General features: G+C 36.8%; 1 protein-coding gene across 1 annotated transcript in view; it reads right to left on the bottom strand.

Moving 5' to 3' along the window:
- Positions 1-1,207: 1,207 nt before the first annotated feature.
- A1CF (APOBEC1 complementation factor) overlaps positions 1,208-23,885 on the bottom strand; it is a gene marked incomplete at its 3' end in the record, with an annotated part of 115,661 nt that continues 92,983 nt past the window's right edge. The window contains exons 5-12 of the mRNA XM_081268095.1: positions 23,141-23,379; positions 18,111-18,275; positions 15,160-15,257; positions 10,773-11,046; positions 8,298-8,503; positions 5,348-5,484; positions 4,220-4,374; positions 1,208-1,359 (exon numbers count right to left, since the gene is read on the bottom strand). Coding sequence (XP_081124221.1) covers positions 1,208-1,359; positions 4,220-4,374; positions 5,348-5,484; positions 8,298-8,503; positions 10,773-11,046; positions 15,160-15,257; positions 18,111-18,275; positions 23,141-23,379 — 1,426 coding nt within the window. The remainder of the gene's footprint in view (positions 1,360-4,219; positions 4,375-5,347; positions 5,485-8,297; positions 8,504-10,772; positions 11,047-15,159; positions 15,258-18,110; positions 18,276-23,140; positions 23,380-23,885) is intronic.

The raw sequence follows: 23,885 nt of genomic DNA, 5'->3' as shown, positions 1-23,885 counted from the left end.
AAAATTATCTTGGAATGGTTTCAAGACAAAAGGATTCAGGTCTGATAAAACTGCCTCTCTTAAATGAAAATAAAAGGAAAGGATTCTGTGAGTTAGATAATTCAAGGCTCTCCCAGTTTATATAACTGTCTCTGAATACTAGATGGTGGTCTGGGTGCTGCAAAAAAAAAAAAAAAAAAATCAAAGAGTTGAAAACAGGACTGGTGGTGCAGGTTAGTGTGGAGTGCCTACCTAGCATGCAGGAGGCCCTGCATTTGATCCCCAGTACTGCAGAGCAAAGCAACACAAAATGACAGTGACCACCAAAACAAAACAACAGACCAAAAAAACTTCACTTTTATCTTTGACATGACCTTACAGCCTATTTTGCTGAGTAGGAAAAAATATCGTAGGTGGTATCTTGTAGATCTGTAAAGTGTTTTTTACTGCATTAGAGATGAACAACTTGCATCCAAGATGAAAACATTTCTGTATGGCATCCTGGGCAGGGCAGGAGTTCTAGAGAAAAATAGTTTAGGGTAGAGAGTTGAATAAGTAAGGAACCTGGAATTGTTTCAACTATATGTGCAACATGTTATATCAGTTTCTAGGATGTCCCCAGAGACTGAAGGGGCCAAAAGTATTCTGATTTATGACAAAATTTGATTGGGTGGAATTTTCAGACTGAAGTGATGCTGAATCCATAAAATCTTGGACAAGTGTCTTGGCTTCAGATCTGGGATATGGGCAATGGTGAAGGTGTTTTGCAAAGTAACCTCCTACCTTCCTTTTGCCTCTTTGTGACTCTTTGTATCACAAAAGCAGCTGTGAGCCAGGGATTGAGAACCTGGAAGTTAATCAGCTTCCCCTTGTTGTTACTGACAACCCAGGTTTGCTCAGCCCTCACACCTGCCTGCTGAGAGATCTCTCCCACTCTGTCAGTATTTGTAAACATACTTCCAGGACACTCAGGAACCTTGGAAGAATAAATTTGGTGTCAGTGGCTCTGCAGCTTCCTGTTAAACAAAAGGCTCCTGGACATTTGATTTCATTTAGGAATGGCATTCACATTTCATGATTCTATAAATGAGTGCCAGTTATACTGTCTTAGGAAAGGAACTACTTTAGGAAAGGCATGGCTTATGATCATTAGGGTACTGAGTGAGAAGTTTATTTCTTCTATATAGAGGTTTGTGTTTCTTATTCTTAAGTTAAAAGAAAGGTATCTTCAGAAGGTTCCATATCCATCCCCTCGGGCAGTCACTGCAAAAGTGGGGTAGACCTCATAGGTTGTGTATGCTGCTAGGTCTTGTCCAAGGGTCACTGCTTGCTTGAGTTGGGCTGCAGACACAGGTGCTGTTGCGCTGGGGACAGCGTATCCTAGAGAAGGAGGCAGAGAAAACTTCATGAAAGGCATTCAGATTTGCTCTCTTTGGGCATGTTGTCCTCCTTTAGGAATTTGAAAAATTTTAACATATGGCTTTAAGTTAAATTTAAGAAGAAAAAAGTTAAAAGTAAGTATATATGTTTTAAAAGATGCTCTCATGGGACACAGTAGGTGGGCACACTGATTTTTAAATGGCATTTGGAAAGCCCTAAAACAGTGATCATCAAAGCAAGAACTGCCTGTGTCACCTGGGTCAGAAGCACTTCATACCTGGAGAATTAGAAACACTGGAGAGAAGATCCAGGAAGCAGAAATGTAGGAGGATGCTGGGTTAATGAAAGTCTGAATTGTGGAGCTTTTCCAGAGTGTCTTGGAAATTTTAAAGAAAGAGAGGCCATTGAGGGGTCAGCAGGGCATGGTGGCGGTTCTGCTGCACCCCTACACCTGCCAAATTAAATATGAAAAACCATTGCCTTCTCCCAAGAAGGATGTGTAGGCACTGGCTAGATCAGTAGTGGAAATACTGTAAAGTTTTAGTGTGTGTCTTCTTAATACCATAAAAGCAGATGTCTACCCTGTCCACGTTTGGACCTAACCATAAACAGCAGAAGCCCTATCTTGGGACCCATCCACCATGTATTCAGAGGCCTTGATACTGATCCTCACTCTCAGGGAACCAAAGAGTTTGAGTAATAAAGAAAGCATTCATGCTCTCAGTTTATATTATGTCTGGCTGATGAACATTTGTTTTTGAAGAAGAAAACCCAGCAGCCACTGTCTAGAGCTATATTTCTTTGTTAGTGTTTTAGAGCAAAGCCTGGGTGTTTCAGAGATGACCCCCAAATTGTAAAAAGGGAGAGAGGAACTTAAGGAATAAGTTGGGTTCTGGTTTATAATTTTAAAAGTCCTGTTGGTTTATGTGCAGTGGAAGTCTACCTTAGCCCAGACACATTGATTTTTCCTAGTGGCTTCTCAGGAAGTGGTGGCAGGAAGCTAGCTGGACTATGTTTTTAAAGATCAAATTCATACCTCGGTTGTACACTTTGGTTAGTAATGCTGGCTAACGCACATGTAAAGTTTGGTATATTTCCCAAAGATATGAGAAAAATATCAATATTACTTTCATTATTTTGCAAATGGTGCTTCTAAAGTTACAAGGCATATAAATGTATGAGTGTGTTTGTTTAGCACTGATTTTTCCTTTAGAAATGTTGGATTTTCTTTTTTCTAATTTCCAATTGGCTAATTTCTTAACTGCAAGGGCATTAGTGTTTTAGATTCTGTCCTTGGAGTCTATTATTCTTTGCCTGACTCCATAGTAAAGTTATAACAGGCTACCAAATTCTTAGGTATTCATTCCTAAAACAACTCTCATGCCCTAAATATTTTTAACTTCTTGCTGGAACAAATAAAAGGGAGGATAAAATTAAAAAAAAAATCTTGGGTGGAAGCAAATCCTTTGAGAAAACTTTAAAATTCCCGTTTGACATGGCTTATTTATTCTTATAGTATATTGGTTGTCTATGGGTACAGCTTTCTGCTCGATTCTCCAAGACCTGAGAAGCCTTAGCATAAACCCTGAGTAGAAGGAAAGGTAAACACTTTGTCAGCACAGAGGCTGACAGCACTGCCCAGGGAGGACCTTGCTCTCTGCAGTGGCAGCTGTTGCCTTGGTAACCTTACAGGGTCTCACCACAGAGCCTCTCCAGGTTCTTACAAAGAAACAAAGCTGGAATCGAGGTCACATTTGTGTGTAAAACATGATTAGCTTTAGCCACATGTAACAGAATGGAAGATATTCACAGTCTTTGAGGAATAAAAGAGAGGAAGAGAGAACCCCAGGTGTTCTGGATATGAGGAATATAAAATTCTCCCACCTACATGTGACCTATAATGTGAGTGAATCAATGGTATAATTCTAGCTCTAGCAAAAACTCTCAAATTTGAGCATATGGAGGGAGACATGCTGAAACAATGACAGGACAGAACAATAATTTCTTCAAGAGAAATAGAAATTTTTACTAAAAAGTAGAAGGGTTAAACTAGCTGCTATGAAAAAATTTCTTGCTTGGTCCTTTCTGATCTCTAGAGGTTTCATTTTTAATGATTACCCTTTGTCGTGAGTATATAATAAAGTGGGAAGTCCTTTAAATATGATTCCTGAGGACATGTTGATAGAATTCATGTTAAAGCAATCAGCATATGCCCTGGACCAAAATTAGAGAATGATAAATTGAGGCCTCATGGTTCACACATTGAAGAATCTTTGTCTTTCATGCACACACATTTAATTTTTTACTAAAAATGATTTTTTAAAATGTGATACATGCATCTTTTTCCAGAAAGTAAAGTAATAAAATTAGATAGAAGACTAAAATTGGAGAGGGAGCTCAAGCATTGCTAAAAATCTAATTCACATTGGCTCAATTACTTCATCTAGTACCTGGGTTCTTTTATCTGTAAAATGGACATCATGATTTAACCTAAACCAATGGTGTCATATTGTAAAGCTTGTGAGCATTAGGGTATCTCATTCAGTAACACCCCCTATTAATAGATTGTCCCAAAGTCTCTTACTAAAAGGGAAAACAAAATGTCATCCCAGACTCAGAGAGATTGACTCATTCAAGATTTTGCAGCTGCTTTAATTTGAGCTGAGTCGAGAACCAACTCTGCTGCCTTGCTCAATTTCCTTGCCTCATCATGCTTGAATGGTTCACTCAGATGGCAAACCCTTTTTGTTTCACAGATGGTGCAAGTAGGCTCTATGGAGGTGGAGTTCACAAACAATTCTATGAGCACTTGACAGCAAGAAGGGTTTCCCAGACACTCTCTGGCATGATTTTTCCTTACCTGGGAAAACAGCAGCAGCAGCAGCAGCAGCAGCAGGCGTTGTCCCCATGTCACCTCCATCGGTGGGGATGCCCAAGGTCTGCAGGGTGTACTCCGCTGCGTATGTCTTCGCTTCATCCACATAGGCACTTAGCTTCGGAGGTGTGAAAGGGTGGCTGGAAAGCACAGCCAGAGTAGGAATTTTTAACCTTGTCTACTGGGGTCAGGTGAAAACCTAAGATACTCTTAGTTATTATTATTATTATTTTTCTGATTGGCTATCTGCTGTCACCATTAGAACTTTAAGATGATTAGATGATGGATTTTGTATGGTTATTTTTTTATAATCTTTGCTATTAAAATCTTCTAAATATATGTGCATGTAGGGATATACGTGAATTGACCCAATTGCCAGTGATCCGTGACATTCTTGGGGCATACTTTATAATTTACTACAGCACATGTGAAACATAGTGGTTCCTAAAATATCCATAAATGCAAACTTGAGATAAAATCCAGAAGGTGGTATCCACTAACAGGGAGGTCATGTCTTTGGTCCAAAACTTTTAAATGATGAAACTGGGTGTAGTGGCACATGCTTGTAGTCCCAGTGACTTTGAAACAGGAGGTTGAAGCAGAAGCAACTTACAGAGACCCTAAGCAACTAATGAGACTCTGTCTCAAAATGAAAAATTAAAAAGGGTTGGAGATATAGCTCTAGCTTGGTGTAAAGTACTCCTGGGTCAGATCCCCAGCACCAATAAACAAACAAATGAATAAATAAACAAAATAAAAATAAAAAGTTAAATGATGGAGCAAACATTATACATAAAAATGGCAATTTCATATGGTTCAAACTAAACACAGATAATAGAACTGGCTATAGTTTTTCATTTCTTTCTCATGACCTACTGGTCTCCATTGGTTGATTATATTACACAGTTTTTGTTGTCTATAGGAAATTTGGGGCTTTTTGATGTAGGCCTCATAGCTGGCACCTACCTCCCAACTATACATCTCAATGTTTGCATTTAATGACAAATTAGTAGGTAATAGACTTGAGAATTTATACTGTTTAGATAATGATTAAATAAATATATTAAATTTACAAGTGGAACTTATTCTAACAATTTGGAGAAATTTACATACATTGCAGGATTCTGACTGGCCAGAGCAGGAATAGTTACTTTGAATAAAAATAATTGTCTTTGGTCTTGTCCAATGGCAGAATGCAGCTGGTACACTGGCTGGCCCCAGTTATTTTTCTGACAAATTTCTTCTAATATCTGTAAGAGTTAAAAAAAAAAGATGATTTCTCCCTCAAATGTCACATTTGCATTATTTTTCTAGTTTCCAGGTTTTAAACTCTGATCTCCAGAGTTTAAACCAATATGAGAAGATAGAAAATGCTGCATGATTTAATGACTCATAAAATTTAAGTTGAACTCAATTTGAACTCCATTTAAAATGTTATATCTATTAGTTCATAGAATAATTTTCGCACCATTTACTCTAATAAGCTTTTAGTTTAGTCCATTAGCTGTAACTTTTTACTAAGAGCTTAATTTCATGACTTGTTTGATATATTTATTTCATCTATCTTTAAAAAAAACCCTGCTTTGCACCAATGTGTGGATACATTTACTTATTATTACCCTCAAGTCCTCTGTTTATAGTGGTTTAGAGAAGATAAATGAAGAATATATTCTTATTTAACGTCTTTTGTCATAAGGCATATTTTTTTAAAAAAAGTTGGTGAGGGCTGGGGATGTGGCTCAAGCGGTAGCTCGCTCGCCTCGCATGCGTGCGGCCTGGGTTCGATCCTCAGCACCACATACCAACAAAGATGTTGTGTCCGCCGAGAACTAAAAATAAATGTTAAAAATTCTCTCTCTCTCTCTCTCTCTCTCTCCTCTCTCACTCTCTCTTAAAAAAAAAAGTTGGTGAAAAGTTTTATGGGTTGGTAGTTATTAATGAGCATTGATAGATTAGTGTTGATAGTTGCAATGTTTGGCAGCACTTTGCTTTTGGATATCTTTATGATGACCTGTTTTTTTGTTTTGTTTTGTTTTTCATCCTTTGCATGTTTTCATTTTTTCTTGTGTAATTACACCAAACTGAATCTTTTTACTTTCTTCATCCAGAAGTCATTCCAGAGAGGTTCTGATCAGCAGAATCAGTATACTGTGCAAAACAGGCACCAGTCTGAGAAAATAACTCTGAGGCAGAACGGTGCCCCAGGATGTGTCTCTTGGCACTTCTTATCTCATTTGTTCTAACACTAATCTAGCTGTGTGGCATGACATTTTCCAGCTTATTAATTTGTAGATTGCTCTTATTTTCTCTGTTAACTCTTTTTCAAAACATTCTTGTAGCAGTTCTTGTCATCTGCAAAGCATTCTCTGAGGTTCCCATGCAATAATAAATTAGCTCTTGCTGGAGGATAGTCAGTCTGCCTTTTTATGCAGGTGAGCAACATGCAGTCAGAGTGACCACTCTAACTACTGACCATGAAGGACGGGAGCCTCTGCTCTTCTGCTTAGGGGTTCTAAATGCTACTACAGGGTATGAATGTTAGGGGTCACATGGTCTTCAACTTCTCAACCATAGCTGCTAACATTCAGAGATAAATTAATTAAAGACCTTTCTTTAGGTGATACACACAGTTATTCACAGATTAATATAAAGCATGGCCAACTTCTAACCTGAGTTTTAATGTAAAAATCAGAGATCTTTGCTCATGCTACAGCAGCTCTCAGAAATACTATACAGAATTTATTATTATTGCCTTTTAAGATGTTCTTAAATGATTTCCATGAATACCAGAACTTGGAGTTTTTAATAAACTCTCTTGGGTTTTGACTCAAGAGAGGTATTTTCTCAGAAATCTTTATCATGTCACCTACCCAATTTCTCTATAATTATGTGTTGGTATCATCTCACTTGATTGCCATATGAAATTTGATGGTTATAATAATTTTTTCTCTCTAGCACTTAAAACAATACACTGTTCATAAGAGAAGCCCAATTAAAAAAATAGCTGATTGTCACTCTGGTAGGCATTCTTTTAAAAACAAATTGCCTGCTGGGTACAGTGGTGCATGCATGTAATCCCAACAGCTGGGGAGGCTGAGGCAGGAGGATCGTGAGTTCAAAGCCAGGTTCAGCAAAAGCGAGGTGCTAAGCAACTCAGTGAGACCCTGTCTCTAAATAAAATACAAAATGGGGCTGGTGATATGGCTCAGTGATCAAATGCCCCTGAGTTCAATTCCTGATATGCCTCCCTCACCCACAAAAGCCCAAATTGCCTAAATAGAGTTAGCAGAAACTTTAGATGAACTTAAGCTGTGGTTATTCAGCCAAAGTACAGTGTAGAGAGATCAGCATATAATGCACACCCACAGGGAACAGTCTAGGATTAGCATAGATTCTATTTTGTCTTATTTTCAACTCTGGAATTCAGTTTTCACACTGAAACAAACTTTATAACTTTCAATTTTCATTTAAGAAAGACCACAGCCTCCTACAGAAACATGGAAAGTTAGAACTGTTAGATGATTGCAAAAAAACTTCACCATAATGCCACTGCACAAATATGATCATTGTAGAAGACTCAATTTGATATGACTGATGGCATGTTATAGTTAACGATTCACCTAGCCATCATGGAATAGCTTTCTCTTAAACACAGCATTTCTAAGAAAAGATGTCCTGATTGGTCTATTTAGAGTTCCCTGCCTTTAGTACTCTTCATTTGCCAACTGAACTGGTTCACACACACAAGAGATTTATTCTAAGCCAGGATGTTTGTCTTGTTTTATTTCAATTTAATATATTGGTTGACAATTCTTAATAGCTCTTAGATTCTTTGCATTTCAGAGGAAGATGATTTAAGATTAAAAAATAATGAAAGGGCCTATAATGGAAAATGACACTCAAAGCCCCATATCCCCTCAAATTACATGATGTTGGCTAGCCACTTTATCTAGTAAAACATAACCATAGCCCAAGTAAGGATCAAACCCAATCATTTGATGATGGGTGTATGATGATCATTGGCCCGACTTAAAGAAGCTATATCTGCAATTAATTTACCTACCTGGGGAGCAAGCTTAATTCCTTGGGGTTTTAAAGTTACAGGATTCATGGGGGTGAGCTCCATCCCAGGTAAAATATCATAGAGTTTGTCTTCTCTCTTGTCTCCTTTGACTTGGTATCCACGGCCCAGGCCTGTGTATGCCAAATAGCCACGGCCGCCCAGACCTCTCACTCCCGCAGCCCCTACAGGTACATTCATGTAAATTTCTAGGAATGTAAGAAGGTATTAAACTGAATCAAACCACCAGAAAATCACCCTGAATCTTACTGTAATGGAAAAGTTAGCCCAACTCACATTGATTACAACCTCAAAGATAGGTAGAAAACTCTAGGAGTCTAATGTGATGAAACTCAACCTCAATTAAGGCTCACCGTAGACATCTCTGTTTTATTAACTACCTGAAAGTAATACCATCAGGGCTTCTGATAAGCACATGAGCAATTTAACAACTTTGGTATAAAGAGAAACTTTGCAGTTTCCACCTTCAGTTAACCTTTTCTTAATGTTTTTCTGAAGACTAAAGTTTGGAAATGTGTGTATTGAACATTTCAGCATAATATGACCACTTGTATTGAAACCAGTCTTGCATATAGACTGTCACTGATCAGAAAATCAGAAATGAATTCTAGCTTCCCCAATTATCCTACCCCTAATGGCTTAATGGGAAACCAATATATATAGAAAACGTGTTTTTAAGATCACCATTCTCTTTCTGATATTCTGTCAATGTGAGTCTTAAATTTCCATTGAGTTTCACACATAGATTCCTTTTGAGTTTTGTTTTGCCATGTTGTTACTTTGATTTCCTCTTGGTGGCATAAAGAGATAAATAAAACTAAATTGATTACCCTTCATCCATGAATATTATTCATTGATTCCTTTCTTTTTATAAATCATATATATTTCTCTTAGAGTCTTTTTTCTACATCACAACTGGTTGACAACTTATATTAATATATGGCTTGCTTAATGATATATTTTAGATTATATATGTATGATGTTTCAATGACATAATTTATTATCATATAACATAGAAGTTCTTCTGTAGGAAGACCTGATGATTTCTTTTGTATTACAATTTTGGCTGGGATGATTATGAATGTAGAACTTTTAAGCCTGTTGAAGGATAGAGGTCCTAAAATGCTCAATTCAGTTCTACTGAAAAATTGTAAAACAGTAATATGTTTGTCTCCACAGTAACATGGATGTGTCTCCTTGCTTCTAAGTTGAATCCAAGAATAGATCTAAATACAGAGTGTGTAGTTATTGCTAAGATTGATGTCACATTTGGAAAACTGGACTGGGATTCTGCTGGCATTAGCCACATTCTAGCATAACCACACTTATCTATCCTGTAGGAAGAGACAAACCAATTGCTTGAAAATGAAAAATGTTTTTCTCATCTTCTATATTACTTGAACAGACTGAGCTCAGAAAACTGCTTGAATATTGGGAATTCTTATAGGATTCAAACATGAAATTGTTATGGTCTGGAAGTTGGGCTGAGTTTGTTTTTCTATTTGGAGTTTAATAGTTTCCCATACACTAAAGAAATCAGTTGATTTCCTTAGTGATTGGCTTTTTGAAGGCATAATGTATATTCATTAGGAGAGGTCAGATGAGAGTATCCCATCGATCTATTAAGACTATATTTATGGTGATTTGTAATTTATGATAAAGATGATGCTACTCAGTCACCATCAAGTACATAAAGCCTTAAAATGTTTTTTGTTATTTCAGGTAATCAATTTCCATTTTGGACAATACTACTTTGCCTTAGAAGTTTGTTGTTGTTGTTGTTGTTGTTGTTTTACTGTGGATTGAACCCAGGGGAACTTTGCTGATTCAACAGCAACATCCTCAGCCCTTTTTATTTATTCATTTGGTACTGGGGATTGAATTAGGGGCACTTGACCACTGAGCCACATCCCCAGCCCTATTTTGTATTTTTATTTAGAGACGGTTGCTTAGTCCCTTGCTTTTGCTGAGGCTGGTTTTGAACTCATGATTCTCCTGCCTCAGCCTTCAGAGCTGCTGGGATTACAGGCATGTGCCACCATGCCCAGCTCTTTTTATTTTTTTATTTTAAGATAGGGTCTCGCTAAACTGCTAACGCTGGCCTTGAACTTGTAATCCTCCTGTCTCAGACCATGTCCTGCCTTTGGAAATTTTGTAATTAATACAAGATGGTGGAGCTAGGTTTTAGTTCATGCAAATTTTATGGGTCTGTGCAAAGATCAAATTTGTACACTAGTTTCATTTACACAAAGTTCTGATCAAGGTTTTTTAATTACCAGTTGTAATGTAAAAAAAAAAAGATTCCTATGAAGTGAGAGCTATTGATATATTTGATTTTTAATATGCATTTTCCAGTCCTTTTCTTCCAGTGGTCACATCCAATTGGTCTAAGGCTATTGCACTACAAATCATTTGAAATCCTGGAGTTACTCTAATACAGGAAATGATTGGTGTTACCTCTAACAGAAGGGGCTCGGATAATGGCCCTGTTGCTGAGGTGACCTTTTGTGGCTGGGAAATGAAGACTGGGAATTGCTGCATAGGCCTGGGGGGCGTAGAAGACAGGAGCTCCAAGGTAGGTTGTGGTGGGATCATAAACATGGCCCAAAGAGTAGGTGTACTCTCCTTGAAGCATGGTGCCCCTTCCACCTGTGCCTCGGGTATACCTAACATAACTGTCCTTGTCCACTGGTTTGGCTAAGGTCACTTCAATGGGAGAACCATCCAGCACCTGTTGTAGAGAGCAAGGAGAAAGCAACATAAGAAGATATTAAGACAAGTGTGGCTGAGCCCTAAAAACATATCTCCTTCTGAGTGCTAGAGTATTTTCTGTATATTCACTGACTGATTCAATTATTCACATCTTGTGTCTTTATAGATTCTTGTTTGTATGCCACTTGATTTTCTCTGAGTGGTTTTGTTGGTAAATTGCATAAGGTGCCAACAGATTTGACAGTGGCATACTGACTACTGTTCATTGATATATTGGTTATGAATTTAAAATCTAGAGATAGAAAAATTAAGAGATGGAAAATTATGTAATATCTCTATTATGTGAGATATATATTTTAAAGCACATATTTATATAGTCATATAGTTACCAGAAATTTTAGGTTCATTACGGGTGAAATATAATTTTTACTACATGACATAATAAAATAAAGGTGAAGGAAGACAACAAAGAGTTCTTATCACTTGTTAACACTGAGCTACTGTGGGTTCTTTAGCTAGGCCTTGTCAGCTATCAGGGAGCCAAATGTCTTGCTCATTAGAGCTACTACACAATAGGTAATTTTCACTGGGGAAGAACAGAGGCTCAGGTGGGGCCAAACTCAAGGAATAGAAACCTACGAGGCTATGCATTTTCTCCCACAGATACTTCCTTGTGAAAAAAAAAAATTGATCCATTGAGCAATTGGGAACTAATAAACAGGATTGACAGGGATTGTGATTGGGAGATGGGAGCAGTACTGAGAATTCTCCAGTCATGAGATGCTTAAAACATGCCCTCTAGAGTTATTGTAGTAGCCTTTCTCTGATGCAAGTTTCTGAAACTGCATACAACTCCAGATATTGAAGATAATGGCTGTGTAGGTCTTCTGTGTAACTTACTCCTATATACAGTTTGCCTACCCATGAAACAAAGATGTCTCTCAAAAAATACTTGATAGATTGATGTATTTTCTTGTTTAAAGGAGAAAGTGTTGTCAGAAAACACTCATGGCTTCTTTTCAATAAGAAAACAACCAGTCTCTATTTTGCACAAAGAATGTAAATAACAGAAAGTGTTCCTGCAAAAATTTCTGTTCACAGCAGCTGAGTGTACATCCTTATCCTTCAATTTCATGAGTGACTCAGTGGTTTCTGGCTTACTGAAGTGTGCTGGACAAAACTTGTGCCTCACAGTCATCCTGATATTTTCATTAGCCCCTGCAGCAACTTTCCCTTGTTTCATGTATCTACCTTAATTTTCAAATGCTCAATTCAGTTCTACTGAAAAATTGTAAAACAGTAATATGTTTGTCTCCACAGTAACGTGGATGTGTTTTCCTTGCTTCTAATTTGAACCCAACAATAAGTCTAAATACAGAGCTTGTATTTATTGCTAAGATTGATCCAGTGTCAAATATAGACAGAATAGACAAAACCCAGTTGATACTCAACAATCATATATTTCTGTAGATGTAATTGGAAGAGACTTGGAATGTTGAAGGAAGGGGAAGGACTTAGGTATAAGACTCTTTATATCTTTCGCTCTGTCTTGAAGAAAATGAGGTACTCAGATAGGTCTCTGATTATAAGCACTTCCATATCAGGAAATGTTTTGAATGAAATAGTCACTGGCAAGTCATATTTCTTACTGTATAGATTTTTCTCTGCCCTCTTCAACAGCATCTTATACACAGTATAGTATTTTAGTTGTTGAGTTTAGATATTTGAATAGTTGGAACAATGTATTATTGATCAGTAGACCCCAAGCCCCCCCAATTTTTATCACCTCAGAGATACACATAAGTATTTATAGAATAAGTGAGTAATCATGTTCAAAGCTAAATTCATCACATTTTTCTCCAAAATAGGCTTTTCTTCCTGACCCCCCTAGTCTGTCATTATGGAAAACTTATAATGACTTCTCCTTTTTCATCATCTCTAGTCAGTTACTACACTTTGAATTAACTCCCCGGAGTTCTGCATAGAGGTCTCTATTATATTCCATTTTCATCTTAGTTCAAGCCCTTATTTTGATGATTGTAATAGCTTTATAACTAGATTCCATCATCTCTTTCTTGCCACTCAAAAAGTCAACCCTTACTAGGTTAATTTCTCCAAATTATATATGATCATTACTCTACCTCACAAAGATACTTCAAAGTCTCATCTTCTTTAATAAATGAAATGTAAATACCCAGAGTTGAAATAATAGGCCTACATATGTCCTGGGAAAACTTATTTTTGATTTTTTTTTCATGCTACATTATACTTAAATATAATATTTGATCTATATTTGCTAATAATATTAAATATAATTAACTCTATATGTGAACACTGCTGTGAAAATATCTAGCTGCAAAATTGACAATAATTTGAATACTTTTCTGCCATAACTATTCCAGTATAATTACTTAGCCTTTAATTTACAATTGGCTTTGGCTTCTCAGCAATCATCATGTATACTCAGAAATATTTCCTAATAGAGAAAAGCTAACTTACAATTTTTTTTCAATGTAATAACATAAACATGTCACACACATTGAATATATCCCATGAATGAATATGTCAACATATATGATGTATTCATGTTATTACTTTGAAATAATGGTTTGTTTCATAGGCATGTAGGTATGTATTTAAATATGCATTTCCTTTTGCTTTTCAGTTCACGCTCTCTTAAACATTTTTGAAGGCTTCAGGCTGTCTGAAGATACCTGGGCTGGAAAGTCTCCCATTTTTCCCTCCAGATCATCCCCCACCAATCTCTACCCTGCCCTTGGCTCTGGGAGACTTCTCTAAATGGCTCTTCTCTAGGGCTTGTGACCTTCTGTATTATCACTGGACTTGACCTCTGAGGAACATTGTCAGGCGGGTAGAGAGAAAAACAACAGTGATTTGCGGGCATGTATTCTCCTGGATCCCTCTCTAAGAGGCTACCTTGGACTGGTTGTATCCTTTAACCAAAGGACATTACACCTTTCAGACAAGACTAAGCCCGTTCAAGGTGGTATGGCCCTAAGTCACTATGCCTTTCGAAAAGACCAACTGTACCCACTTCTTTTTTCTTTCAGGATTTCTATTAATGCCCCAGTCCCTTGTGCCTTTGACTTTCAGGAGGACTGTGAGCCTCAGGTTCCTGTACTATCTCTTTTAATTTCCCTACTCCCCACTCACACATCTGTAATTAATTCCTTTGACAATGGTTTTCTTTTGGTATCCTGACAGATGCAAGACTCAAATATAAACAGCCCCAATTGCATTATGTTTTAACTACTTTGCTTATTCTCCAATTTTGCCTTGCTATGCCCAATTCTGGCTTCTAAGACTGGGTCTCCTTTCCATATTTTGTCTTTTGAAATTAGATCCAATTTCTAAGGCTTCTCCTTTGTATTATTGTCTCATGTCCATGAAGATTTTCTGGTTCTTGATGACCCACTTCTTCATTTGAACTTTTTTACTGCTTTTCTATCTCTTTTTACGATACTCTACCTAACTGTGCTTTGCATAGGTGTTTATGTGTTTCTCTTATTCCTCCAGGAGAATTCTGGCTCTTTGATAAGTATTTTGGGTTTGATTCTCTTTGTGTCCCAGATGATATTAGTAGATAGTGTGTTTTAGTGTTTATTGGACTGATGTCAATACTAAATTGGTTTCTACAGACAAATCAGTAGTAAGGATATAGATGTTTGTTTTCCTTCAGATAATACTCTTGGCAAGGTGGGAGATTCTAAGCCATCCAGAGTTGGCAGATCAAACTCTGAGGGTAGAATGACAGCTATCTTGACATTTTAAAAAAGGGACCGTTGGCTCTTAAAATACTGTACTAGAAAGTACAATAATGAGAGAAATTTGGAATTGGGTGGGGGGAGACACCTTAAAGTAATTAAGTCTAATCCCCTCTTTCTACGAAAATTGTGGGCCAGTGATTTGTTCAAATCAGAAAAATAATTAGAGGCAGAACTGGACATACTAGCTCCATCTCCATCCTCCACTGTATGTTTATCATTTTTCTTCTGTTCATCTTAAGGGGACTGCAGAAGCCATGTTGGACATGGGGAAAGATGCAGTGCAATGGACTCATTGCTCTATTGAACAGGAATCTATGCATATTTTATCCTTTCTCCTACATTACCTTCCCGTTTAAAGCTTTCATAGCCTCAACTGCATCTTCTCGGTTACTGAAGTGCACAAAGGCATAGTCTCGGATTTTTTTTACTCTCTCCACCGCACCTGAGAAGAGAGTGAAAGTAGCCCGATTAGCAAACTTGAGACAGCATTGAAATGATGCAGTTAGCTTTTGAGAGTGCACATAAGGATCTTATCAGGAATCTTGTGTGTCCAGGTTTAAAGTTCTGCAAATTTAAAAGATTTTGTTTGTAAGTTTAAAACAACACTTGCAGTGTGACTTGTTATAATTATCTGTGGATTCGTGTTTTCTACTTCCTAAGATTTTTAAGGGCAGAAATGGCAGCTTACTTTGCATTTTATATAAATGATGATATTATATGCAATGGTAAAATGCCATTGAATTGAGTTGAACTCAACTATTGGTTATCTTACATATTTAGTTGATTACCTTTTTGAAGTTTTATGCTATCCCTCTGAAATATTTTATTTCTTTTGACTATATAATAGAATTTTAGAGCTAAGTGAAACTTTAGTAATGATTTTAATTTTTTATTACTTTTACTATACTTATTTTTACTTATATGTTAGGAAACTATGATTCTGACAAGATAGGTGATGTTTATCTTCCACATAATCAGGATCTAGAACTAGATCTTCTATATCTTATCCAATACTCTTTAAATTAAAAAAATAATAAAATTGCTTCTGAAGAACATCTGAGATTCCTCCCATACTATAATGATATCTAAAGATTCCCTCCCATGCTACAATGATATCTAAAGGTTGGAAATCAAGTAGGTATCTACTAATTCTATTTTGAGGAATGTTTCATATAGAAATAAAATTTGCATTAATATTATGCATGAGTAAATCAATTATACCACTCCTGAAACAGCAAAAGCAAAATAACTTAATATACATTTTTTATGGAGTGACTAAATCTGGTACATTTATACCAATATCAGAGTCTTCAAAGGGAACATAATGGACCTGTGGTTACTTAAATGGAATATTGAGACCCACAGTTTATTTATTTATTTACTATATTTATTTTTTAGTTGTAGTTGGACACAATACTTTATTTATTTTTATGTGGTACTGAGGATTGAACCCAGGGCCTTACACATGCTAGGTGAGTGCTTTACTGCTGAGCCACAACCCTAGTTCCCACTGTTTATTTTTAAAAGTTACAAAATACTGAAAGAATGAAAGTTGCATGAATGAATTGAATAAGGATGAGGTATGGGATCCTAGAGTTGTTAAATTGAGGATCTCCTACCTACTGGTTGTATGACCCTAGGTAAGCTACTTTACTCTGGGTTCTGGTTTTCTTATCTAGAAAATAAAGGAACTAATACATTAACATACATTATTAGGTCACTGTGATGAATAAGTTACACATGATGTAAAAGTGCCCACTGTAATACCTGGCAGATAGTGACCAGCCAGTTATTAGCAGTTTTCTATATTAGCCATGAATTTGTAGGTGTTAGTATGCGCTCACACCATAATATTAAAGTATCAGGGAAGACTGAGTTCCTGAGGCTGAAGAAAGACAAATCTTTGGGGAATCTTTAAAAAGAAAAAACGACATCCTTGCTAATTAACTTCAGCATGAATCATCAGCTTATTATTTTATTATGCCCAAAATAGCACCCAGAATCTGAAACAGACAATATGAATATATGCAGTGAATATTCTCAGGCAGTTTAACATGGTAGCATTGTGGCCCAGGCTTATCAACATCCTAGAGTATTTTTCTGGAGACTTAGACATTCTGTCATGGAAAAATGTTATTACTGTGCTAAAACAGGTCAATATTGCCGAGAAGATGTCCCAAGATACACTAAACCGCCAAGGTAGCCTGCCACAAAAGAGGATCCATGCTCCAAAAGTTTGGAAAATGAGGTATCCCACATCTCTTCTTGAGGACTTTCAAGCATGTTAGAAGGCTAATGACTCTAAGTCCCATAATGAAGAAGTCTGCTTAATTTTTCAGAAACTGGTGTTTACAAACTTATTTGACCAGGGGACCCTTTTATCAGGAACATCTACTAACATTTTGTAGATGTGATGTTCTGTATTAGTTTATGCAAATGCTCATTTCTACACTGTTTCTTGAAATGCTTTACCAGTCTAAGTGTTATAGCTTCCATATTGAGAAGAAAGAGATGGAGAGTCAATCTTGTAGTTTATAATCAACATTGAAAAATATTGACAAGATAATTAGCAACTAGTTATTCCTTTTTGTTGGAACCTTTCCTTGATTCCTTTTCCTCCCTCTTCACCCAGTTTCCAAAGATTGTCACTGCCTTGCTCTTGCACCTGAAGTCAAAAGTGTATTCCATTACAATAGTGGTTCTCAACTGGGGGTGGTTTTGCACACTCCTGGAGTATATTAGGCAATGTCTGGAAATACTTTTGGTTGTTATGGAGGTCACTATTGGTGTCTACTAGGAGGAGCCTGGGCTACTGCTGAATATATCCTACTATCTTCTGGACAGATCCCCATTATCAAGAATCATCTGTTCCAAAATTCCCTTAGTGCTAAAGTTGAGAAACCCTGCATTAAACCTAGAGTTATGTCCATGAACTCAATAACACAGTCAATATTTATCAAACACTTATTATATTGCTGCCCTACAGACTGAGTGTCTCAGGATTGAGGACCTAACAAGAGTAAAAAGAACTTATATTCATGGAATTGCTAGTTTAATGAAGTAAATGTGGATTCATTACTCACACAGATAAATACATGATTATAATATTGTTAAATGTTGTAGAACCATAGGTATCACTTTCTAATCCAAAAATGGGAATATAGCTTGAGTAATGTACATTCAATTATGAGAATGACCTCAATAAAAGCTATTCTCTTTAAAGTTATCGGAAGCCACCTGAAGCATAAGCTTGTAAAGTATGTTTTGAAAAAGTAACCTTACATGTACGTCCCACCTGGTCTAATATTGTTGAATTCCTTTTCAATCATCTCTTCAGAGGTAGACAGCATAAGATTTCTTACATATAGGATTTTCACAGAAGACATGGTGTCTTCATCAACTTCTACTTCCGGCTCTGCCCAGTCTACTGCAATAGGATGTCCCCATAACTGAATTCTTCCTGTGGAAAATGATCAAATGTATGGTACATTATTTAGAAATAAGGACAACATTATCTCATTTCATGCTGATGTTCTTTTAAATTGAACTGACACTTGAGGTCTTGAATGAGCAAGACCATTTAAAGTGGTTATTGTTGATTTTAAGACATTCAAAAAATGTAAAAGTTGGTTAGAAGTGAGTTCTGTGTGACTAGTGGTTTATTATAATGATTGTGTATAAAAGGAAATAGGTTGTGGTTTGAAATAGAAACAGTAGACATGTTTGGGTCTTAAGATAGATCTTACAGGGTAAAGGTAGCTGTTTAAAGGAACAAAGAAAAAGGAGAGAAAGGCCAAGAGTGGATTGAGAACTCAGACACAGAATTTGGCTTCCTGAAACATTAAAAAGGTCAGTAGAATATGTGTCTGCTGCTATTGGAATCTGTGTTGTTATCTTGCCCAGGCACCATTTGAGATGTCTAACAAATGGTACTTGGGCAAGGGTGGGTGGGACCCAGGGACCCACTCACCCCTAGTTTGTTCTCTACTCCTTATACTTGGTCAAGGCTCCAAGCTACTGTGTTTCCTGCCAATTTTCTTTTAGAACATGGGTAACTTGGGAATCTGGAGAAAAATATTTTTTTTAAAAAATCCTAATTAAGAAGAGAGATGAAGAGCCATCAATGAAAAAGTGTATGATAAGAATTATGTTAAAAAACATTAAACTAATAGATTATTTTAAAATAGTTTTCACAGTATGATTTTATAAATTTAAAACTTAAGTATTTACATTACATCAAAAAATTCACATATATTGTGTTAACTCACTTTTACAATTTAGTGATGTGAGATAGCTAAGCATCAGCACCATAAATCTGTTAAGATCTGTTCCTGAAAATTCAAGGAAATAATTCTAAAACACTAAAAATTCTGACTGAATACTAACCCAGAGTATCAATAGTTTTGAAAGCTATAATTCAGTGAATGGTTTTCAGAGTTACCAAAGTTTTTGTTAACTATAGAGACAAAGCTCTTTCATTACTCAGTATGAATAAACTTTCCAATAACTTCCCATCTGTCAGCATCTCAGGATTCACAAAAATGGAAAGAACTACAGGTATTCAGTATAATTGCTATCTGTAATTCAGATTCACAAAGATATTTATTCTAGCAAAAAATCAAAAACTGTGTTAGAAAACTGCTCTTAAAAAAATGCAGTTACTAGGGATTTAGCCGCAAGTCATGTACATATTGGACAACTGTTCTACCACTGAGGTACATCTCTAGCTTAGAGTGGGATTAAGTCATAATTTCACTGAGGGTCAGCTCAGTTACGACAAGAAATCTGACTCTCCTTAAAGTGTAGTTGCTGTCCAGGATTACATATATTTTTGTATTTCTATAGTAATCATTTATTAAGTATTTTTCTCTATGTGCAGACCAGTGTCAAGAAACTTTTCACCCACTGTTTTCTTCTAGCAGTGTCATAGTTTCAGGTCTTACATTTGAGCCTTTTATTTGTTTTATTTGTTTGAGTCAATTCTTTTATATGGTCTGAGATGAGGGTTAACTCCATTGTTCTGCATGTGGATATTCAGGTTTCCCAGTAGCTACTGACTCCTGGATGTCCCTGGATGACCCTCGGATGTCCCAGGAGGTTACTATACATGGTCTGGGCCTCAGGATTTTAAAACAGTCCTCAATTAATTAACATGCAGCCAAGGTTGAGTACCACTGCTCTTGCTTTCACCTTCCCAGCCTGAGACCAATGTAAACCATGCCTGGGCTTACAGAGCTGCATAAAGCTGAAGGGAACAGAAATGAGAGCAGACACAGGAAGCAATGATTTCAACAAACATCCATGAAGGGCTGTGGTGGAAGGCAGGGTGCCAGAGTGATTTGAGAACATGGGCTTTGAAGTCAGGTAAGTTCAAAATTGGAGCAATGATCTTGGCTAGAAAACATACTTTCTAAGTATAATTTTCATCATCTGTATAATAAAGGTAACTACTATTGTGAAGACAAAAGAAAATGATGCAGGTAAAGAACTCAGTTTATCACTTTTAAATAATTCAACAATATATAGTCCTTTAAAATTCTTTTTTTTCTATTTTTCTTATAGGTATAATTTCCTCAATATATCTAGTCTTTGAGTACAACAGTTATATGTTTTGTTTTATTATCAGAATCTCCCATATCATTTAGAAGAGAGCATTCTGTGTTGTGGATGCTTAATAGATATTTGTGGGTTGAGTGTTCCTATTTACATCCCATGAAGGTGAGTGCCCAATGTCATTAGCTGGTAAATTTATCAGTGGATCATAAATTTGACTGCTCAATTAAGAAAGAAAAAAAATTCATGTGATCTGTGCTCATAATTTTTTCTTAAATACCTCTCTTTTCTTTAAAAGTAGACTCCCCATATGGTTGCTAATTACTGAATTCTTTTGTTGCTGATGAATCTACAGTGGAGTAACAGGGAGAGGGCTCTGAATTGGGTAACATTTTTGTTCTTAGGTCTTCCTAGAAGTAAAACCGTTTGCTCTGGCTGGCTTATACCCTATTGGGCCTCATCTTGTTGGTTTGCTGGTAAGGCAGCCCAACTGAAATCCAGTGGAGTGAAGCCAAACTGAGGTCATCTCAAAGGGCTATAGTTCAGGGGGTCACCTTCTGTTGTGATTAATATAAGAAGTGGAGGGGGAGAAGAAGATAGCCTCTGTACTGTTGGATTCTGGGTAGGGAATCCATAAGGGAAAGGCAAGGTCTTGGCTGGAAGCCTTAACCAGGTGCTTGAGAATTTTGAAGCCCAGCTACTCAGTCTTGTTTGCCTCCCTTATGTATATAGAAGCTGCTTTTGGGGTCAATGTGCTGTTTTCTTTGAAGAGACGTGAGAGTTTTCTGGAGGCTCAGACTTTCCAGGAGCATTGGTTGTCTGGACCCTGAAAACTGTCTTTCACCCACTGAGGACCCTAAGCTCCCAAACTCATTCTGCATATCTGACTTTACTGATAATGAATGGCTGCCTGAATGTGAAATTGATTAACGTGGGCAGGAAAAGTGACAGTGTGTTCATCAGGATGTTGGCTGAGTTGAAGGAGGCAGAAATGAGCATAGTGGTGTTGGAAAAAATCAGTCCCCATAGAAAGGAGAGGTTTTGTTGGAAAATAAAAAATATGATTGTAAAGAACTGGTGACATGAATGAAGGGCCTTGAATACCAGGGCCAGCATTTACTCCTTCTCTCATATGCAGCAAATAGTTGGGGAACATTCACGAATTGGCAGGTTACTGACATCATTCAGTCAGCTTCTTCATAGAGACTAAATTTTCACTTTTTGCAAGAATTTGTTTAAAGAATGATAGGATAGCGCTAGTTTAGTGGTAATATTCAGGATGGAGTAGGCAGAGTGTGTTTGTGTCAAAGAGAGAGAGCAGAATTGGGAGACTTTGAAAAAATAATCTAAGGTGGGGAATGTATGTATTTAGATGACATTGGTGGCCTGATAACAGGATAAATACAGGGACTTTTGAATAATAGGAAGGTTAGTGTTGAAAAGAGAAAAACTGAAGAGGATAGCAAAATTATAAGCCCAGGTCACCAAGACACTTGGATCCCACAGCTATGGACCTTTGATTCAATGACTTGATGTTTAAGTAATGAGGAATGAAGTGGTGAAGAAAAACCTCAACACTAAAGATGTCCACCTTGCCATCAGATTCAGCAGTTTTTGGAGTTAATTTTTTGTTTACTTTAAGTTGTCTTTGTGAAAATATTATTAAAACATCTTTTCTTAACTCAGAAGCTTTCTTCCAATATTGAAAATTTCTATAAGGCTAATCCTACAATCAATTGGTGTGTTCTGTTTTTGAGAATGTGTACCAGGGCAGTATAAATCTACATGCTTTTGTTGTTATGTTTTTTATCCTCTCCCATAATTTTCATAAGAAAAGTTGATTCATACGTGTCCATTCTGTCACTCTTGAAATTCTCTTTAATACTTTACAGTGTAATGTTTTTTATTGAACATTTTATTTTAAAATTTAATTTAGTTTGATACTTTTTAAATTGTTTGTGTATATTGTATAAAACGAGGGGCTTTGTGATATTTTCATGCATGCATATAACATACTTTAATTGGATCCATATTATTACCCACTCCAATCCCCCTCCATTTTCAAATAAGCTGAGGTTCATTTTTTTTTATTGGTGCATTATAACTATACATAATAGTGGGAAGAGCTCAGGATCTTAAAACACTTTTCCCTAAGTTGATCTGACTAAAATAGGGTCTTGGTGGAGTCTTACATTCAGGAACTTGTTGTTTTTGCCAGAAGGGGACCTGCCCTGTGACTGGAATACCCAACAAAGGTGCCCTTTTAAGAAGGGCTTCTTTTCTCTCATTTAGATCGAAATTATTAGACATCAGGGAGTCATAATAAAAGTACATCACTTAATTGTCATTGAGATTACTTACAGTTTTATTATGTCTACTTTATAATGGATAATATATTCTATTTTTAATAAGCCTGAAACATAATTTATATGCAAAAATAACTGATTGTTATATTTAATTTTTAGAAGATTCTTCACTTTAAAGATTCATTAATAGGATTGCTATAGCTTAAAGTTTTAGATTTCTCCAGTGCATGCAAATTAGACCTAAGGCACAGAATGAATGTTTCCAAACTCCATCTGTGCAAACTTCAGGGAACTGAGTCAAGTATGCAATAAATAAGAAAGACGAAAAGTTGAAGATACAACATAAGGATGTAAAAGAAAACAAGAAAAAGCAATCACTGCTTTCTTTGCTCAGAGGGCAGGGCGGCAGCCTGAGGCCCGCCAGGTGGAGAGGAGAAGCCTGGTATTTGAGGAGGGGCTTGCTAACCTGGTAACAGTTTCCTCCTGGCCATGGCAGCTGCCCGATGACTTTCATATTCCACAAAGGCAAAGCCCCGGTTTTTGGTTTTATCGGCAGCACTTGGGTAGACGATGACATCAATGACTCCCTCAGTGACCTTTCTCATCTCCGATAAGATTTCTTCTCTTTTTTTGGTTTTCGGGATTCCCCCAACAAACAATCGGCAGTTGTCCACACTGGCACAGACCCCTAAGAGACGCCCATTTCTGCAAAAGAACAGGCATTTTGATTGACAAAGATCATTGTTTTAACATGATGGTTAAGGTTTACTGTGGGGGTTGTAAATGTATGGCCCTGGGACAGAGAGGTATTTGGTCTTCATAGTGTTTAAACCATTTATGAAGTTTTTGGCATCTTTTGGGAGATCAGGAGATGTGTCAGTAATTTTTAAAGGGGAAAAATGATGTGAAACTGAGTAGCATCTGTTCTTTTTAGTCCAGAAGTGGATCGATGAGTTGTGTTCATTCCATTCTCTGATTGGCCCTTAACGCTGAGGCTGCTACACCTGCCCACATTCCTCATGTCCCCTGCTTGTCCTGCAGGTGTTTGGGGTGCAACTCTTCATGTTCCATTTCTTTTCCAGTCAAAGGGAGAAACTATTCCAACACAATAGCTATTAAAAATGGTCCCTTGGCTGTAACATCTTTTGCATATTAGCTTATTTGGCTCATCCAAAGGAGCCTATGAAATGGGCAGAGTTCCATTTTACAGA

This window comes from Spermophilus citellus (assembly GCF_964194105.1).
Source record: "Spermophilus citellus genome assembly, chromosome: 15".
Taxonomy (NCBI): Eukaryota; Metazoa; Chordata; class Mammalia; order Rodentia; family Sciuridae; genus Spermophilus; species Spermophilus citellus.
The sequence above is the reverse complement of the archived record's forward strand: the minus strand, read 5'-3'. Positions and strand labels throughout refer to the sequence as shown.